A 19,355-nucleotide genomic window follows, 5' to 3' on the forward strand; every position below is an offset into this window, starting at 1 on the left:
AGTTCTGTCAATCCCTCCAGCAAATTACCAAGGGCAGTGGGGGTGCCTGAATCCGCAGTCAGACAGAAGCACAAGCAGCCTGGGAACCCGGAAGCGGGGGGCCCTTGGGACGGGGCCCTCCACCTGTGGGGTCAGGGTCTGGCTGACCTGAGTTGAATCCTGGGACACCCGGCAGGTGTCAGAGTGGGATAATGGGTGTGGGCACACCGCACACTCAGGGTCTGGAGGAAAACCAGGCCCTGGAGGAAGTCACAGCCGCCTGCCTGGGCTCCGGGGGGCAGACACAAACATCCTGCTGCCATAGTCTCGGGTGGCCCAGGACCCTTCCTGAGTGCACAAGTCTGCACACTCACACGCACTCAGATGCTTCAGCCCAGGCTCCATGCTCCCACACATTCAAGGGGCCACACAGAGCCCCCACCTCTGCAAAGTGTGGCGGGTGGGGAACACCCGCCTCAGACCCACCCAGGAAGCCGCCCCAGGGCCTGGCTGCTCTGACCGCCAGGCTCGCTGCCGTGGGGCAGACACGGGCGCCCTGCACCCTACAGCCCAGCTCCCACTGGCTCAGGCCAAGGCAGGGAGTGAGCAGGGAAGCAAGCTGGCCCTGAGCTGGCCCCCACTTTCCAAAGCAGACATGTCCCCGCAGACACGGGCCGCCAGGCCTACCTGCTGGTGATGGAGCTGTTCCTGTCTTTCAGGGCAAGCTCCCGCTGCTGCAGCTCCACGATGAACCTGGAAAGGTCCTCCGGGGTCCTGCGGGACCAAGGACACACGTCAGCACGGCTGTCCCGGGGGGACCTGGGTCTGCACACTGCGGGGACCCCACAAGCCACGCCCACCACTGCCGGTCCAGACCCGGATGAGTGAGGTCCTACACGGGGTGGTGGGTGTGCTCCCCCATCCCCGGGCTCAAACCCAGCCTGAAGCCAGGCCATGTAACACTGGACACGTTATTTTTTCAAGCCTTGATTTTTTTTCACCTATAAAAAGCAAGCCGACACATAAGAGTGTCACTGTGCAGAGGATCAGAAGTGAGGTTTACCAGCACCTGCCAAGCAGGTGCACATGCCCAGGGCACTTGGGTCTCCTTTCCTCCCTTCTCCTTCCAAACCCACGTACGATTCAGCAGCAGCGCCAGACTGGGCACAGCAGACGCCACGCGCACAAGGCTCGGAATTCTCAAACCTATTCCGGGTTACTTGTGTCTGTCAATGCTCAGAGCAGCCCTGTTGCTCATGGTTTTCATTTCACAGGTGGGGAAACTGAGACTCAGACAGTGATCGCCGGAGCCCCCCAGCCCAGCACCAGGCTCAGGAGAAGGTGCGACAGGACCATCGCGAGAGATGAAAGAGGATCCAGCAGCGCGTGCACTTGCCCGACACCAGCCCGGGGCCCACCGGCTAAACGGCCCCCTGACGCGGAGGGGCCAAGAGGGCGTGAGCGCGAGGCCAGGGGCCGAGGCCAGGGCTACACGGGGGCGAGGCTGTGGGGAGCGCTGAGGCCACTCCCACACCCCCTCCACAAATGGGTCCCCAGCACTGAGCAAACGGTGGTGGCTGGCGGGGCCAAGGGGGCTGGGACCCAAGCTACACAGACAACACACATCCTTTGGAAGGAGAGGCCAACGCCAAGCTACAGAGGGGCCACTGGCCAGCTCACTACCGAAGGCTCTCTTTCTGGCCCCAGAGCACACTCCAGCGTCCCCTCACCTACCAGTGAACCCCTCCTGCTCAAGTTGGCACCTGCAGTCGCGTGGAACCCAAGGACCCCTCATAGAAACCAGCTGAAACCAAGCCTCACGTCCGTGCCCCACAAACCCTACACCCTTGGGCCCCTTGGGCCTGCAAGTCTCAGGGAAGATGTCTCTTCCTCCAGGAAGCCCCTGAGCCTCTCCCCACTCCAGCACGACGCAGCCCAGTACCACCACCATCAAACCCATCATCCGTGTGGGGGCATCTCAAGTCTGCCGTCGCTAGAACATGAGCCCCGACGTCTCCACTTGTCAGCACAGCACCCAAAAGCCCAGCGCAGCCCCTGCCCCACCCCACACACTGGGGCCTCAGCCGTCGGCTCTCCGCCCACAAGTGACTCCACGCCCCTTCCCTCAGGTCACCTCAGGGAGGCCCTTCCCGACCAGCAAGGGAAAGCCCCTGCCTGGACAGTCTGCGAGGCACAGCGCAGAGGTCTCCACCCTGACTCCGCCCTGGACACAAAGCGGCTCTGCAGACTAGAAAACAGTCACAGTGAAGAGACGTGCCCCAAGGAAAGACCTTTGAGAAACCAGGGCCTAGGAGGGGAAGGGCTGAACCGGCCTTGAATGCCTCTCTTTTCAAAGCTTCCCAACATTTCCCAACTCAGGGAGTTAAAAATACTAATAGGAAAATAAGCAGAACAAGTAAAGACTTTTAAGCTAAAGTTTTTTTCTGAAACATATTAAAAGAGACTTAAGTTGTTTTCTATTTTCCTGTGTTAAGCAGTCGAAGGAGCACACACACTGTCCCTTCATCAGCGCAAAGTGCATTTAAAACAAAGGCGTGTGTCCACATTTGCAAGGCCCCCGCCCCAGGGGCCCAGGACCAGGCAGCGCCACATGGGAGAAGCAGACAGAGGCCCCGAGGGTGGCGGAGGAAGCCTGACCATCACCACCCTCCTCCTCACGCCCTTTCCAGGCAGGGCCGCGTCGGCTCAGACCCGGAACAGCGGGAAGGGCCCGTGGAGAGGCCTCTGCCAGACAGGTGACCACACACTGTCCAGGAGCTCTCACTAACTGACATGGCGGCTTTCTCTGGTTGAGGGCAAGCTGCCTGCAACACCCCCCAAACAGAAGCCTTCCTGGAAACTGGAGAGCCGTCTGCAGAGCTGGGAGCACGTGACAGCAATTTAGAAACAAGATTCTTGCCCTGGGGTACAAATTACCCCACAAAGCGGGGAGCTAGAGTAACAGAGGAGAGCCAGACTCTGCAAACCAAGGCTCTCCAATTTCCTTTGAAGTAAAGATAATTTGAAATGTAACAATTTAATAATGACAGGAAATTGGAAATGGTCAAATGAAGAGAAAAATGGGCTTAATATGCTATCCTTGGAAATGCTCCACTCCCACTGACGGCTTGGGGCGTCTGCACATCTGCAGGCCAAGGCTGCCACACCCCAGGCGGCCTGAGCCTCAGACCCTCCAGCTAAACCTCACGGAGCCTGTCTGACACCCCAAGACTTTGGAACTTTTGAGCAGCCATTTCAACAGAGTGTCAGGAGGCCTGGCTCCACATTCAAAGAAACTAAGCAGGAAGCTGGCTTTCCCACAATCCTGCCCCTCTCGCACGAAGACCACCAGGCAAAGGCGCCGTGCGCCTGAGGAGCCCCTCCGGCCTGTCCTCTGTGTTGTGCCCCGACCCCCCTGGGAGAGGGCAGAGAGAGTGGCCACCACCGGGACCCACAGGGTAGGGTGCCGGGCAGACAGCCACAGGGGTCCGGCTTTCCAGCAGCGGCCTCCTGGCGACACCCCAGCCCCAAGACCCAGGCGTAACCCTTCCTGCTGAGGGGTCTTCAAGTCACAAGGCCTGGCTGTCCTGCAGGCCCAATTCCAGAAGACCAAACGACACAGGAAGGACCCCATATCCTGTTCCCGGCCCAGCCCTGCCCCGCTGCTGCTGGCAAACACACGGACACCAGTCCTCCTCGAGGGGCCCTGGGCTGGAATACCTGCAGCTCTGACTCTGTGACCTGGGACTCAGGAGTCCAGGCAGGCCTGTCATTCCTGCTGGTCACTAGGTTTCAACTTCTCCTAAAAGCACAGAGCTCAACACTCCAGAAGCCAGGCGCAACACTTCAGAATCACGCCACCCTCGGAGACAGAGAAGGCGGGAGTCTTTAAAGGGAAGACACGACGGGCTGCGGCAACCCGGGACTCAGTCACAGCTCACACAACTCCAGGCCGAGCCCAGCTCAAAAGGGTTCCTCGAGGCTTGTTTCCAGAACCCCAAGACCCGGGCACGTGGTGGTGCGACCACCCGGCAGCCCCCACACTCCCATTAATCTCACCAGAGCAGAAGAAGACAGGAAACTTTAAAAGCGTTTGTAGGGCTTCCCACCCAATCCCATTTCGACACTGAGTTTGGGAAACGAGGATGTCACAGTGAAAGCAGCTGACGACAGCTCGTTATGTAAATAAGGAGCGCACGTTTTAATTTGAGGTAATTATTAATCAGTAAATGGAACAGTGTGGAATTCCACACACTGTTAAGTTCTACAGTGTTGATCAAAAAGAAAGCACGCCCTGTTGCAGGAATGAACTGCGTGAGCTTTAGTTAAAACAGCACTTCTAAGGCACTGGTTTGAGAATGGGCCCCGAGAGAAAGCAGACAGCAGCGCGCGGGCGCAGCAGCTCCGCGGCCCAGCACAACACGTCACCACCGACGGACACTTGGGTGGGTTCTACCCTTCAGCTACGGTGAAGAGCGATGCTGTCAACACTGGTTTTCAAGTGTGTGTTCAAGTCTCTGCTTTCACACTTCTGGACGTACACCCAGGGGCAGCCCTGGGGATTCCTCCATTTTTAGTTTTCTGAGGAGTCGCCATACTGTGTTCCACAGCAGCTGCACCATTTCATGCTCCCTGTATCACTGTTTTTAACATTAAACAAAAAAAGCTCAGTGAAAGAAAATAAGCGAGTGAGACTTGCAGCCGCACCACAGGACGCAGTACACGTCACATCTGATGGGGGCAAAAATGCGCTGGCCAGGCGGTCACTACAGGTCACGAGAGGCAGGGAGAGCGTGGGCAGGCGTGCGCGGGCATGCCCACTTCTGGTCCAGGAAGGGACTCCTGCAGCTCTGTGGGCCGTGGCATCGTGGGGGCGGGAGGGTGTCCAAAACAGTCCCCCTCTGCATCAGAATCACCTGGAATCACTCCAGCCCACCCACCTCCACCTCTGGACCCTCCGAAGCAAAACCCCTGGGGGCGGGGCTTCGGATCTGCCAACAGGTGGCTCTCGTGCACAACTTGGACCCATTGATCATCTGCAGAAACAGGGAAATCTAAGCAGTAAAACAATCATGTAACACTGCACGGCAAGACACCAAAAATTCTCTGTGCCACCCAGGAAACCATCTGCTGTACGTCTGACAAAGACAACATTCGTGGAGGCTCTCTGTCAATTTGATGGACAACATTAGGTTTCAGAATTTGGTCCAAAACTAAAAAAAGAATCCCAGAAGACAAGGCAGAGCGATTTACCCACAAATGTCACTGCAAGAATTCTGGAAACTACCACTCACAATGGAGAGACTGCTGTGACTACTACGTAAGGAAATGTTACCAAGCTTTCTGCCAACTTGATACATCGTCGAACATCCTCAAAACAACTATAATAAATAACAACACAAAATACAATTAAAAAAACACCCAAACAACTAACAAAAACACGACGGCAGGGCTGCCATAAAAAGGGCTGCTCGCCGCACAGCTGCAGGGGGTGCGAGCCCCCTTGCCGATAGAAGCGTCACTTCTGCGACGCAGCCACAGTACGGGGGACCTGCCCCCTCTGAGACAGACGCTCTAAGCACCTTCCGGATACTGAGTCGTTTCATCCTTTCAACAGCCTTCACTACCCCCACTACACAGGTGGGGAAGCGGAGGCACAGAGGAGTCGGGAGCAACTGGAAAAGCTGAGACCCACGCAGGGCGGCCTGGCCGAGGCCGTGCTCCTGATTCCCATGCTGCTGGGCCCAGCGACCTCAGACTGGTTTGTAAAATACGCCACACACACAATGCCGCTGAAACGGTAAGTGCACGCGACGTGAGAAAACAGTTTAAGCGCCAGTGTATTTGCCTCTTTTTAACAACAACAAGCATATATATATTCACTGAAAAGGCAAAACCAAACACAAGGTTAAGTGCACCCTGATTAATACCATCTGTGTAGAGGCAAGGCCTGGAAGGAAATGCTTACAAAAAGGCAAGAGTCACATCACTGATGCAGAATCCCGGGCACCTTTTCCATTTTTCAAAAAGATTCTACAATTCTGTTGTGAGAATTACTTCCAGCAACAGCTTTTTTCTTTTTAACTGTATTTTCTAGCTGTGGAAACCAGTGGCCACAGAAGTGGTGACCAGCTGCGACAGGGTGAGACCACACCACACCCTCACAATGTCTTCGGGGGCTGTTCCGAGAGACCCACCGGCACAGCCCACGGCCCGGGAGACCCCGCAAGGACACCTGGGCCGGGGCACCTCTCTGCTCTGTCACTGTGCATGCGGGCCAGGCGTGGAGCATGGGCTGCCGCCGTGCAGGGACTGGGGGCTGCGCGCCCCTCGCCCCAGAGGCCCAGCCCTCTCTCCCGGTGCCCTGCCCGGGGGGGGGGGCAGGGATGCAGGTGTGTGCACGCGTGTACATGGTATCCCATAAACACACGCACCCTCCACTCTCCTGCTGAAGGTCCCGAGGGCTGAGAGCTGAGCCCAGGGAGGAGGAGAACAGTGTCCCCTGAAAGGACCCCACAGCAGGCACAAGGGAGCCCGGCGCACAGGAGGGGACGGCGCAGGAGTGACAGTGCTGATTCCTGGGCCACCAGGAGGCTCGTTGGTTTGTTCCCACCCTAGCGACCGCCTGGCCTGTGGGCAGGGCTCCGGCCAGCAGTGCGCACAGCATGAGCGCCCAGACCCTCTTCTCCAGAAGCAGGGCCTCCTCTTCCTGGAGGAGCCGCGAGTTGGGCAGTCCTGCAGGGGCTCAGGGAAAGAGCTCAAGTTCAAAGTGTCTGATTCCATTCACGTTCCAAGGACCATTACAGCCCCAAACCGCACAGGCGCCCCCAAACTGCACCTCCAACTTCTTTTGTCTAGAGAGAACCACATGGTCTGTGCGCACATTTACAGGGCATAACCTGGAAAATTCAGCCCAAATGGACACTGGTGGGTAACTCAAGGTCACGGCTGAGGTTGGTGGCGGCAAAGGGATCTTCAACTCCATGTACACTGTTTAAGCTTCCTTTGATGAGAAAGTGTGTGCTACACGTCTAAGCACAAAGGAAAAGTAAGAGAAAAACCGCACACCCAGCGTGCTCCCTGCGTGGAACCGTCACCCGCAAGTCCGGCGGGAGAAGCAGGGGGCTGACGGAGGACGGGGCCTCCAGGGACTGCTCCACACAGCGCGAGCCCAGTGGCCAGACCGCAGTGCGGGGGGCGTCTGGGGGAGAAGGAGCAGATGCACCCGAGAGGCCCAGGAGCTCAGGAACCGGGACGCGGCCCCGTGGGAACAGACAGCCACAGCTGCGCCCCCACCGCCAGGAGCTCCAAGAGCGGACACAGGCAAGTTCCTGAAGGGCTGTTGAATCGTGAAGGATTATTAAACACCACACAGCAAATCAAAGACCAGAGGCCAAAGTGCCTCCCACTGGCAGGAGAGTGTTTATTTTTCTGCACTCCTGACCTGCGGTGCGGTTAGAGCTCTTCGGAGATGCTCCCCGAGGGCGCTGGGGGTTTAGCTCTGCGCTGGCCGCCAGCAGGGGCCAGGCCAAGGACCATTACAGCCCAGGACTGCGCGGGCGCCACCCCCCACCCCTGCCCCAGGCAGGAAGAGCCACGTACTCCAAAACTTCTGCTTCACAAACTGAGAAGCGGACGTCTGCCGAGGGCCTCAGGGTTCTCCGCCTCAGAGATGACAGGAGAGTGGCAGTTCCAACTACAGCCCAAGCTGTGACATCTGCTGTTTAAAACTCTGGCTTCAGCTCTGAAGCCTTTTAACTCTAACTGGTGGGCTTTAAAGGAGGAAAAGTCTTTGTTCAGTCTGCAGCTGAATCCTGGCTCACTCTGGCTGCGGGACAGCAGGAGGCCTGGGGGTCGGGCCCACTGGCTGGTCCCCGAGGCAGCGGCTCTCCAGGCTCTCCAGCCCAGCAGCGGCTGTTCTGAGGCTCCTGGCAGCAGATGCCAGGACGCTCGCTGACACTCACAGTGCCGTCTCAGCAGGTGTGAAGACATGAGGTCCAGAGGACCCCGACTTCTAAGATGAACCCGACGGCACCAATCACAAAACTCATCCACGAAGAAGAAGCCTCTAGCCTTTTCTGAGGCACTGTGTCCAGAAGAGAGGAAGCCAAAGGGCACAGGGCAGTCCAGGGGGGCTCCAGTCAGAGGGCCTTACAGGCGCGGGGCACACCCCGGTGAGGCGGACCCCCTTGCAGGCTTGTTTCTGCAGAAAATATGTGGAACCAGGAACAGGAAAATTAGACAGGAAAATTAGACAACAAGACTTGGTGCTAAACCCCAAAAGAAGGGTGAGCATTCATGACGGCCAAGTCACAGCGCCTGCCGCGCTGCTCTCCGCGACGCGGGGCGCGGCCAGGGTGGAGGTGCAGCTGCCTCGGGAGGGCTGCGCGTCACCAAGGCCAGGCCTGGGTAAAGCCTGCTGTGCATCTAGGCTGGGGAGGAGCAGCCCCTGTCACCTGAAGGAGAGCAACAAGCTATGCATGGCCAGCTCTGACGGGCCGCCTTCCCCGCCCGGGAGCCAACCCTGCTGCTCCAGCCCCAGGCCACGCGCTGGCGTCAGACACTCCAGAGAAAGGAAGGCCGTGACCACCGACTGGTCCTGAGGCCACAGGCACCCCACCTTCAGGGGACCTAGGAAGGTCATCAGTCCCTCTCAGCCAGGGGCCGGTCCGGGACAGCTTGGCCACATGGTGGACAGCAGCCATTCGGACATCCTCTGAAGCTGCTCATTTCCCAGGGGGACAGAGAACAAGTCACTCTGTTTCCATGGAAAGGTGGCAAGTATCAGACAGTCTCAGGCACACCCCTCCCCAGCCCACTCACACGTCCAAAGGGACACACGCCCAGAGATGCCCAGAGGAGCCCGGGGCCACGCAGCACGCAGGGGCCCTTCCTCGAGCTGCAGTGCTCCTGTGATCGGTGGCGGTTTTCATGTGAGACAAGATCTCTCTCACACTGACTGACCCCAAAAGGGGTGTGAGTCTCCGGGTCCCTGCAAAGCCACAGACCCTCCTCATTCTGAAGAGCACCCCGCTCACCCCCGTGCCCCTGTCCACGGGCAGACGGCTCAGAGGGGTGGCGGCGCTGCTGCGAATGCACATGCCCGGCCCTGCACCCCAAGCTACAGCCCCGTCCTCACACGGCCCTGCCAGCGGCACTCCGGAAACAGGCATCCCTGCTCACGGTCAGGCCTCGGCCTGAAGCTCCTCCCGAAACCAAGCAGGGAGGCTGCCCTCCCGCCAAGTGCAGCCCTCAGTACCGGCCTCTCCGCAGTGCCCACGGCGAGAGCCCCTCTTCCTCCACGCACTCTCCGCCCTCCCCTGAGACCCCTGCTCATCCTTCTCCCTCCCAGGGTCCCGGTCCCCACACGTGGCCCCAGGCTGGACTGCACGCACAACTGTAAGAGCCCACGGCTCTGACCGCAGCGCCGCGCACCCACCACCGCAGACTCTCCACTCCAGACCCGCCGCCCACTGCGGTCTGAGGGGCCTCTGGGCTCAGCCCGCACCACCCACATCCCTGACCTGGTGCCCCTCCACCCAGGGGACCTAGTCTCCATGCTGCCTATCATCAAGGCAGACCCGAGGCCTGCGGCTTCCTCTGCACCCCCCGCCCACGCAGAGCCATCCTCAGAACAGCCCGAGTCCCCCTCCTGCATAGCTCCGCCGCCACCGGCTCGCTGCCCTCAGTCTCACACTCACCTTCAAGCAACCGCCTGCAACACGACAGTACTTCCTTCAAAACGTGGGTTAGATCACGTGCTCTCTTGTCAGAACTCTCCGATGCACCGCACCTCAGCGCCAAGTAAAAGCCCAAGTCCCCACCAGAGCCTGCGAGGCCTGAGGGGGCCTGACCACAGCTGCCTCTCAGACCCAAATGTGGGGCTTGAGCCACACTCCCACCTCAGGGCCTTTGCACGTCCCACATCCGGAAGACTCCTCCCCCAGGGATCTATGTGGCATGCCCCCATCAATTCTTTTCATGCCTTTACCTAAATATTACCAGGCTCTCACCTGCGTCTGCCCCCACCATCCCATTTAAACCAGTAAACTGTCAACTCCCTCCCTCCCTCCCCCAAACCCTCCCTCTCTCTTCCAGCACTAACTGCCTTCACAGAAAAGATCAGCACCCGGGGTGCCAGGTATTTATTGTCTTCTCATCTGTTGTCTCTCTGCTTCAACTAGAACACGGCACTCCAAAGTGCGGTTTTCATGCTGCTCTGTGGCCTCACTGGCTGTGAACCCAGAGCTCCGCCCGGGACCATAACAGGCCTTCCATAAACATGAGATGATGAACGAGAAGTCATGGTGTCTTTCCAGAACAGTAACTATCCAGCTAAATTCTACCCAGGCTTGAACTCAGACCGTGGAATCAGGAGTTTAGTATCACTGGTTAAATACAGTCCATCCACACAATGCAATGTGTGTAAAATGAAAAGAAGAGAAGACCCTCCCCGCGGCCCCACGGGGAAGGCCCCACGGGGAGGCACGCGCTGCTAGGTGAGAGCGCAGGAGGCAAGCAGGAGTCTACCAGGCGGCCTCTTGTGTGGAAGCAGAAGGTGAATGCGGGTGCTTGTAGTGGCTTACACCTGCCTAAGAAACGTCTAGAAGATAAACAAGACGGAGCAGCTGCTTCCCGTGGAGAGAATGAAAACGGGACAGGAGACTTATCACAGATATCTTCTTCCAAAATTTTAACCTTTATACCAAGGAAATATAATACCTATTCAGAAAGGAGTTTTTTAAAACTCGGCATTATAAACTTATACTATGGAATCAGACACTACATAAAACTTTTTTTAAAAAAGAAAGCAATTATTCCATGATGAATTAATGCATAAAAATCTAATTCTACCCACTTATAATGAAACAATCTTATATTATTCCTAGAAGATGTTTGTAGCTAAGTGTAGTGAGAATAATTTGCATCATAAATGGGGCAAACATGTATCACTAAGAGGATTCCTATCTGAAATAATCAAGACTGGTCATCGATCCTGAAAGTTGGTTCAAGTAGGGAATCGGATATTAGATACATATGTATCGCTCAAACCTTTTAACTTAAAATATTATACACACGCATTCCCCAAGCTGCTTCTTCAATATGGGCCCACTAACCCGAGGATCATCTTATATCTTTTGCATAAACTCACAAAACACAACCTATGACTTTGGCTTTGTTTCTTTAAAATGGACACCTGCGCTCTTCCTAAATTTTACAACTTCTTCTGCTGATCGTTTACAGTCAATTTGCTGTTATGCAATAGCTTTTTTAAAAGCAATTTTCCTTTGAGACTTTCCAAAGCACTCAACTTTGTTTTCACAGAAACATTGCTTTTTTCACACGTTTATTTTTCTCCAGACTCTACCATATTCAATTAAATTATGTAATGACAGTAACATGTACAACAGGCAGAAACGGGCACATCTCGGATGGACCAGCACCACCCCCTGGGTCGGGTTGGATGGAACAGCATCACCCCCTGGGTCAGAGCGACCAGCGCCACCCCCTGGGAGTGCCAAGCCAGCCAGTGCTACAGCTGACGGCACATCCCACAACAAGCAGGGTCTGGTCTTGGAGGAGGGAGAAGGACCGGGAGGGAGGTCAACAGGTGACCAAAGGAACTGCTCTTAACCTGAGAGTGGGTTCAGAGAGGGCTGTATCCAGTCTTCTCTTCTATGGATAACGCATTTCAAAGTGTTAAAAAAAAAAAAAGAATTAGGAATAGCCTACGCCCCAAGCATCTGCTGTGCTGCAGAAATCCATCAGAACATCAAGAGAAAGAATGAAGGGCACTGGCCAATCCCGAGAGGCAATTAAAAGAGCAGCCACCCCACTTTCCATAAGAAGCAGAGACGTACGTGTGCAGGTGGGTGACGGGCCCCAAGGGCAGATCCCACCAACCACAGAGGCAGCACAAGCAGGGAACAGCGCAGATTCTAGCTCTACTCACTACTAGGTAAGCGACCCAGGACAATCACTAACCTCCCCCAACTTCAGTTCCCTCGTCAGGAAAATGAACGTAACAGCAGCACCCCCCGCGCGGGGCTGTCCCGAGAATACTGCAGATGAAGGACTCGTTTTGGAAGAGGATTATACTATGACTATGAATCACAGGCAATATTACAGAACATATAAACAAAATGATGTCTGTGTCCAATTAGAAAGCAAAGTGGCAGCAACTAGTTACCAGCATGAATTCGCTAAGAATGAGATTTACATAAATTAACATTTCCACCTGTGAGCCATAGATTGCTGTATAAGTACATGGCGTATATTATGAGAACACTCATCCACCCCCAGCCTCGTTCCAGAGGAGGCCCAAGGTGAATCTCAGCACCTCCAGGCCCGGTTCCCGACATGCTGATGAACACAAGGAGGTCCAAGGGCAAAGAGAACAGCTCAGTGAAGACCGCCCGGTGTCACCGGGTCACATCCAAGCCCCACCCCGCCCCGCCCCTGGACAGCAGAGCAGCCAGCAGGGATCCAGCAATCATCCGAAGACCCGCTGGCCCCGTCTCAGCTGGGGTGGAGCCACCCGGCACATGGCCCGGCACCCTGGGCCCGTCCAGCGCCTCAGCGATCACAGAGGTGCCTGCCAGTCACTGGGCAGCACAAAATGAGGCAGCAAATCTCCTCAAGGACAGAATCAAGGTCCGTAAACCACTCTGTGGGGGAGGAGAAGAGGGGAGGGAAACGATGGGCTACGGGCCAGGCCGCGGAAACAGGGCCGCGGCGCGTGCGGCCAATCGACACGAGCCTGCGACCAGCTCCGTCTGCAGTCAGCGAGGCCTCCAGTCCGTGGCCAGAGAGCAGCGCACGTCTCCGTGGAAGAGGAGGCCCCAGAGTCAGCGGGGACGGTCAGGGTTCACTCCTTCGATGACTTTGGTACAACCACAAGCCCCCTCGTGTGCAGAATCTCCACGCCAGCAAGCAAAGTCCCGGCCGAGTCAGCAATGCCGGCCGCCCAGCCACTTCCGTCCAGGCACGCACGCTGCTGCAGCCCTGACCTGGGTGCAGTGACCGCCAGAGAAGCAGGCACTAGCCTCCCGCTCCAGCACCATCGAATCTGGACCTCATCCCGCTGCCCACCAGCAGCAACTCAGCCAAAACACTTCATGGAAATAAATTACATGGGTCCCCAGACACGTGTAAATAAAATGAAGAAATTTCAAATTTACAGTTGCTGCCTTCGAATGCTTCCTCCCAGCTCAGGCAGGATTAAAAGGACTTCAAAGCAGCCTGGGCTCCAATTAAGCCAGTGTGACCACCCCAGGGAGGCTGGAATAGTCCTCTGATTAACAAGAGGTGCTCTTTGAACTGTTTGAGCTAAAAAAAGCTCTGAGAACCTTTCAAACAAATGCCATCATTTTCTCTCCCTGTTCCCTCACCCTTCGGAAAAGTTGATCTTTTGAATGCTTTAAACATTGAAAAAGAAGTCTGGGTAACTGCCCCAAACTGGCCTTCAGCCAGGAGCTCGGAACAGTGGTGGTGAGCAGGTGGCTTGGGACGCAACTGGACACAAGCAGGCCACCTCCAGGAGGTGAGCGCGCTGCCGGCCTGGGCCCCCCTGGCGCAGGTCCCCCCACAAGTGGGAGCAAAGCCGCGAGCCAAGGGAGAGGTGTGAGCAGAGCTGGGTCTGGCCGGAGCCGGGGCCTCCCTCCAGAGATGAGCCCCAGTGACGAGGGCCTCCAGCAGCAGGAGGCAGAGCCACCACCCACGAGAACAGCCGTTGGGGTGGGCACCCAAGCTGGAGTCCGCAGAGCCGGCAGAGGAAGCAATGGCAGCTCACACAGCCAAGGTGACACAGGAAAGGCCGCACAAGCTTGGGACGTCAAACCACTCGCAGCACCACAGGCAGAAGGTAAACATGGAGACGACTGCAGGTGTGTCACACCCTGGGCAGCAGGTGTGTGGGAGTGGGCACCTGAACCAGTGCCTGTCCCCACAGCCTATGAGGTGCCTGCAGGGCCCCGCTCCCACCCTGGCTCAGCCCTCGCGGATGTGACTGGCAGTGCGGACGTGACCAGCAGTGCAGACCCCACCAGCCCACCCACGAGTCCCCTTGCAGCAGAGGCAGCAGACTGCACAGCTGCACAGCAAGAAGGGGGCTGAGGGCCGAGTCAGCTTCTAGGGACGCAGTCCAAAGCGATGCAGGAAGAAAGGGCTGCGGCGAGACCCCAGAGGAGGCGTCCTCACCAGTGAGGCGCTCCAAACCTGCCGGAGAGAGGTCTCAGACCCTTGGCAAAGCAGCAGGTCCCCGAGGGGGCCCCCGGCTGGCTGAGCAGCCCTGGGCAAGTTATCACACCTTTCCAGCTCCAGTCTATCCACACTGAAGTCCTGGGACACGGGGAACAGGACCTTTCATTCCGACAGAAGATTCTGTTTCCAAAAACAAAGTGTCCTAGGAACCTGTCCCCGGGGACAAGAACGAGGTAGGAGAGCCGCCCAGCGAGGCAGAGCTTCCATGCAGAGCGTCCCTGAGGCCCAAACACACGAGGGGAGCTCTCGAGAAGTCAAGGCAAGCCAGAGTTGGGGGCCGAGAGCAGAGGCCAGCACGCGCAGCCCCTACGGTGTGGGAAAGACCCAGGGTTTCCCCCCAAGTGTGCTGGCACGCAACTGGGGGGCTTAAGTGCAGAAAGACACGGTCCTATTTGCTTTAAAAAGAGACGTGTCCCAAACGTTCATGCTGTTAATAACCAGAAGAACTAGAGACAGCCTGAATATCTCAACGGCAGGGCAATGGCGGGACATCCACAGGACGGCCCCCGGGGCCTTTACAGAGGAGGCCACGTGTGTTTTTAAGAAACGGGTACTAAGGTCACGACACCGAAGGTAAGGCTACACAGCCATGGGCTTGGAGCCATTTCTGAAAGTCCACATGCAGAGGGTGAAGCCCGGGACAGGTCAGCAGGAGGCTTGGAAGAGCGCGGACCTCTGGGTGCTGGGACTGCAAGCGACTGGTTCTCTTTTTTATCTTTTACTACTTTGTAAAGAACATTCTTTGTGAAATAAAATTAAAAACAGTTCTGCAGCTACCTTGCTCCACTGCGTTGTCAAGAAAAACATTTATCAACATGAACTGTTACTGACGTGATCTGCTAAGACCCAGAGCATGAGGCTACGGGGCATCGCCAGCCCCCGGCCGCCACCCTCACGGCAGGACGGGCGCCGTGACCCCCGCAGGCCCGGAGATGGGGCCCGCCCACGCAGGTCACAAGAACACGGACCATCAGCACTGGTCCCCGGGCCATGACGGGGGTCGGGGCTCAGGTGACACTCACAGATGTACTAGTGTTCACATCCAGTGTAAGAGTGGACGAAAGCAGAGGTGATTTTTTCCAAGACAACATGGAAGGCACCTTCCCTCTACTTCTCCCACTGCACGTACTCGAGGTACTAGGCTCAAGAAACCTTTAGGGTCCAAAGTCAAACCACTACGTCCCAAATTACATCATTAGAACTTAGGTCTCAAGGGAACAAGGCACCAAGAATCGCAAGCAAAGATGGGTAATGTTACAGCCACTTCACAGATGCGAAAACTGCGTCTCTGGCAGCCACGTCCCCAGCAGCTGCTAAGGGGGTCCTACCTCCTCCTGTGAGGGCCGCTCTCACCGCACCTCCCCCGGCCCAGTGTCCTCTGGGCAGAGAACAGACCACGCCCAGGAGGGCACGGCTGCCCAAGTTCTTCCTCCAAGACAACCCACACCGCCAGACGCCTCTGCCGGCCCCTGGGATGTGCGGAGAGACGAAGAGACTGAGGAAGACGCATCCTGGGCCTGGAGGTGCCGGTGGCAACTGTGTGTTCTCCTCCTTGTGAGAGAGACAGGCTGCATGTCACAGGAACGCGGGGCGGGGGCGGGGCTCCGGGGCAGAAAGGACGTACTACCCCATGTGCCCCAGGTTGTCTGGAGCAGTAAGGATAGGGCCAAGTCCCCACACCCTGAATGCGAGGACACCAGCCAGGGGTGTCCAAACAGCAAGGATGGGACCACCGGCCAGGCCTGGCTGCGTGCTCATCTCCCCAAGCCCAAGCCTCCACCACAAACGCATCAGGCCTTCAGAAGGCCCGGGGTAGATCTCAATGTGCCCACTGTTGTGGCACCCTCTGCTCTACATAGCATCGCCAAACTCGGGGCAGCCCGGTCCCTGGGATCTGCCCGTCTCCTCAGGACACACGCGGCCTTCTTGCTTCACTGACCAAGCAGCACCAGTCCCGGGTCTTGGTCCCCTGTAAGCATGACCTTCCTCAAGTCACGCAGCCTGGGACAGGTACTGAATGTTACCAAGAGCATGGCAAGCGCACTGCGGGCTACAAATCACAGTTACTTCTGGGCGCGGGCAGACGCTGCACCACGCGGGCCCGCCGTAGCCACCGGCCAGCCAGGAGCCCTCACGGCAGCTGGTAATCGCCCCCCTCACTCTCACCTCCTCCCTCACCTCTTCCTGTGCCTTTTGCCTCATCGCCAATTTCACCCTGAGCTCCAGACCCAGATCTCTCAAGTCACCAGACGATCAGGCCACCGGTCAAGCCATCTTCAAGAGGAAGTCTTCCCCGGACCCCTCCTTCCTACTCATGGACTGAAGACCCTCCTCCCTGCTGCACAGCTGTCACTCCCTCCTGTCACCGACAGTCGAGTCCCCATGTCCAAGTCCTTCCTCTTTTACTTTTTTTTTTTTTTAAGTAAAATGCAACCTACAGTAGCTTTCTGGAAAAGGGTATGAGGAAGATACATTTTTTTTGAGACTCCGCAAATCCCAAAATACCTTTAGCCCGCCCTCCCACAGAACTGTGAGTTTGACTGGCACAGAACTCTTAGGGTGAAAATTACCTTCCTGCAGGCTCTGGAAGGCACTGCTCTCCACAAGGCGCCAACGCTGCTGTTCAGAGGAAGTGACTCTGATTCTCGACTTGTACGTCACCTCTTTTCATCCTTCAGGAAGCTTCCAGGACCCACCTCCTTGCTAACATTCTGAAATTTCACAGTAACATGCCTCAGGGGTGTTCCCTTCCATCCGCTGGACAGGCACTTTCAGTCTGAAACAGTGTCTTCAGTTCTAGGAAAGCTCAACAAGAATCTCCCCATCCTTTTAAGAGAGCAGCAGGCAAGGCACGCAGCCAGTGCCTCACTCGGAACGTCCTACCTGAGACAACGCTCAGTCGACAGGGCCCAGCAAACCACTTTCAAAGGTGTTCACAGAGCCAGTGCCAACCAGCCCCCAGGAAAGCAGCCTGGCACCTGGCTTTCAGGGTCCCGGTCCCACGGGTGCTGAGGTCACTTGCAGGAAAGCTAGGGGACTTCGGATATTTGGAGGACGTCAAGAAGAGAGGAATTTGCTGACATGTGCAATAATGGGAGGTACAATCTGGTGGCCAGAATTTACGGGGCTTGGTTTCCGACCCTTGAGAAAGCAAGTAATAGAAGCTTCTGAAAATCCAATCTGACATGCCTCATGTAAATTTCCAGAGAGAAATTAATTTTGTAAATGATCGCAACCCTATGACTCAAGGATCTTGCAAAGCCAAAAAGAAGGCCTACATGATATACTAACAGTCCTAGCAAACGCACATAAACAATACGGCTGACCCAGGTCAGCCTTACTTTGTGATCAAGATAATCTTTGAGACTGCTAAAATCAAAAAAGGGAGGCAAAGGGAAAACCTTAAATGGGCAGGAAAAAGATGATGTGTCCTGTCTACCATTAAGCTTATTTCTCTCTTCAACTGCAAGCTACTTTACACGTTGGTAAGTCGAAGAAAACTGAGAGCAATGCAAATGACTTGTGTCCACAGAAATACAAGTTCTGGCCTGTAGACACTGCTGTCTCCTGCCCTCTGGATACTGACAGCTTCCCCGCCCCCGCCTGGCGTCTATATTAAATTAATCCCAGCGGACCTTCTGATGACAAACACGTTTCTCCTTCAGACCAGCTGTAAGACCTTACTAGTTCCTTCATTAATTACTGAGTCAAATACAACACATAACACCTCTAGACGAACAGATAAACACGATCTACAAGACCATTGTATTTAAAATTACAAACTATTGTTGCAAAAGTGAAATGAATGGAGAGACATACCATGAACTAAAAGGTCAGTATCATTAAGATGTCAATTCTCTCCAAACTGATCTATAAATACAGTTCAAAAATCAATACAAGGGGAGGACATAGGTCAGTGGTGGAGCACATGCCTAGCATGCACGAGGTCCCAGGTTCAATCCCCAGTACTTCCACTAAAAACAAATAAATAAATAAAAATCGAATTACCTCCCCCAACAAAAAAATTAAAAAAAAACAAACTAGATATAAAAAAATAAAATCAATACAAGTCACAACAGGGATTTCTGCAGATACTGATGATCTATTTATGAAACATTATACAGAAGAGCAAGTGAATCTTTAATAGCCCACAATACCAGGAAAGGAAAACAAATGGACAAGACTTGCAGTGCTCAAGCTAAGACTCACCGTGAAGCCCCAGCGATCAAGAAAGGATAGCATTGGCGTAAGGACAGGACGTGTCAGCAGAATAAAACAGGATCCAGAAACAGACCACCATGCACATGCTCAGTTTACTCGATAGTAATAACAAATCTGTTCGAAGGGAAAAGAGTAACTTTTCCAAACACAGTGCTAACACCTGATAAGAGCAGGGGAAAAGAAAAGAACCTCGACCCCCACTTCAGACCTCACATGACATGGCTCACCATCCTGTCCACAAAATGTCAAAGTAGAAAATTCTAGAAGAAAACATAGGAAAATTCATTTGCAACCATGAAATGGGAGAAGATACCTTACAGCATAAAAACCATTAACTATAAAAGAAAAAAAACAAATGAATGCATTTCATCAAAATTAAGAAATGCCGGTGAGACTTAATGGCTACAGTGAATTTACTATGATAATTTCCAAATGTGAGAGGTCTGGTGAGGTTTTGTAATAAGAATATGCAACTGACAAGGAAGTTGGGTTTTCTCTGGGGCACCCAAAACAAAGACAGGAAGGCAAGCAAAAAAACTGGACAAAAATCTCTCTGCGGATAATCACTTTTACCAGATTGTTCACAGCCAGTGCACAGATTTTTTACACACTGACCTTGAATCCGGCCATTCTGCTGAACTCAGTTATCACTTCTAATGACTGTGGTGTGTCCAGGAGGTTTCCTGCATGCAAAACCAGGTCATTGGCACACAGGGAGGTCTGGAGGTCTGTCACCTCCTTCCCTCGCGTGACCGTCCTGGGCAGACCCTCCAGCACACGTGACAGCACCTGCCCCCTCTTGGTCCTGCTTCAGTCTCTGTGCCTCGGGGGGGGGGGGGATGGTCAGTGGAGCTGTCCTGGGCCCGGCCCCGCCCGCCTCGGCCGCACGCTTC

General features: G+C 55.2%; 1 protein-coding gene across 2 annotated transcripts in view; it reads right to left on the reverse strand.

Moving 5' to 3' along the window:
- MAD1L1 (mitotic arrest deficient 1 like 1) overlaps positions 1 to 19,355 on the reverse strand; it is a 271,713-nt gene that overhangs the window by 210,253 nt on the left and 42,105 nt on the right. For both annotated transcript variants that reach the window (XM_010966461.3, XM_045504459.2), the window contains one exon: positions 667 to 753. In XM_010966461.3, coding sequence (XP_010964763.2) covers positions 667 to 753 — 87 coding nt within the window. The remainder of the gene's footprint in view (positions 1 to 666; positions 754 to 19,355) is intronic.

The sequence above is a fragment of the Camelus bactrianus genome, chromosome 18, assembly GCF_048773025.1.
Source record: "Camelus bactrianus isolate YW-2024 breed Bactrian camel chromosome 18, ASM4877302v1, whole genome shotgun sequence".
Taxonomy (NCBI): domain Eukaryota; kingdom Metazoa; phylum Chordata; class Mammalia; order Artiodactyla; family Camelidae; genus Camelus; species Camelus bactrianus.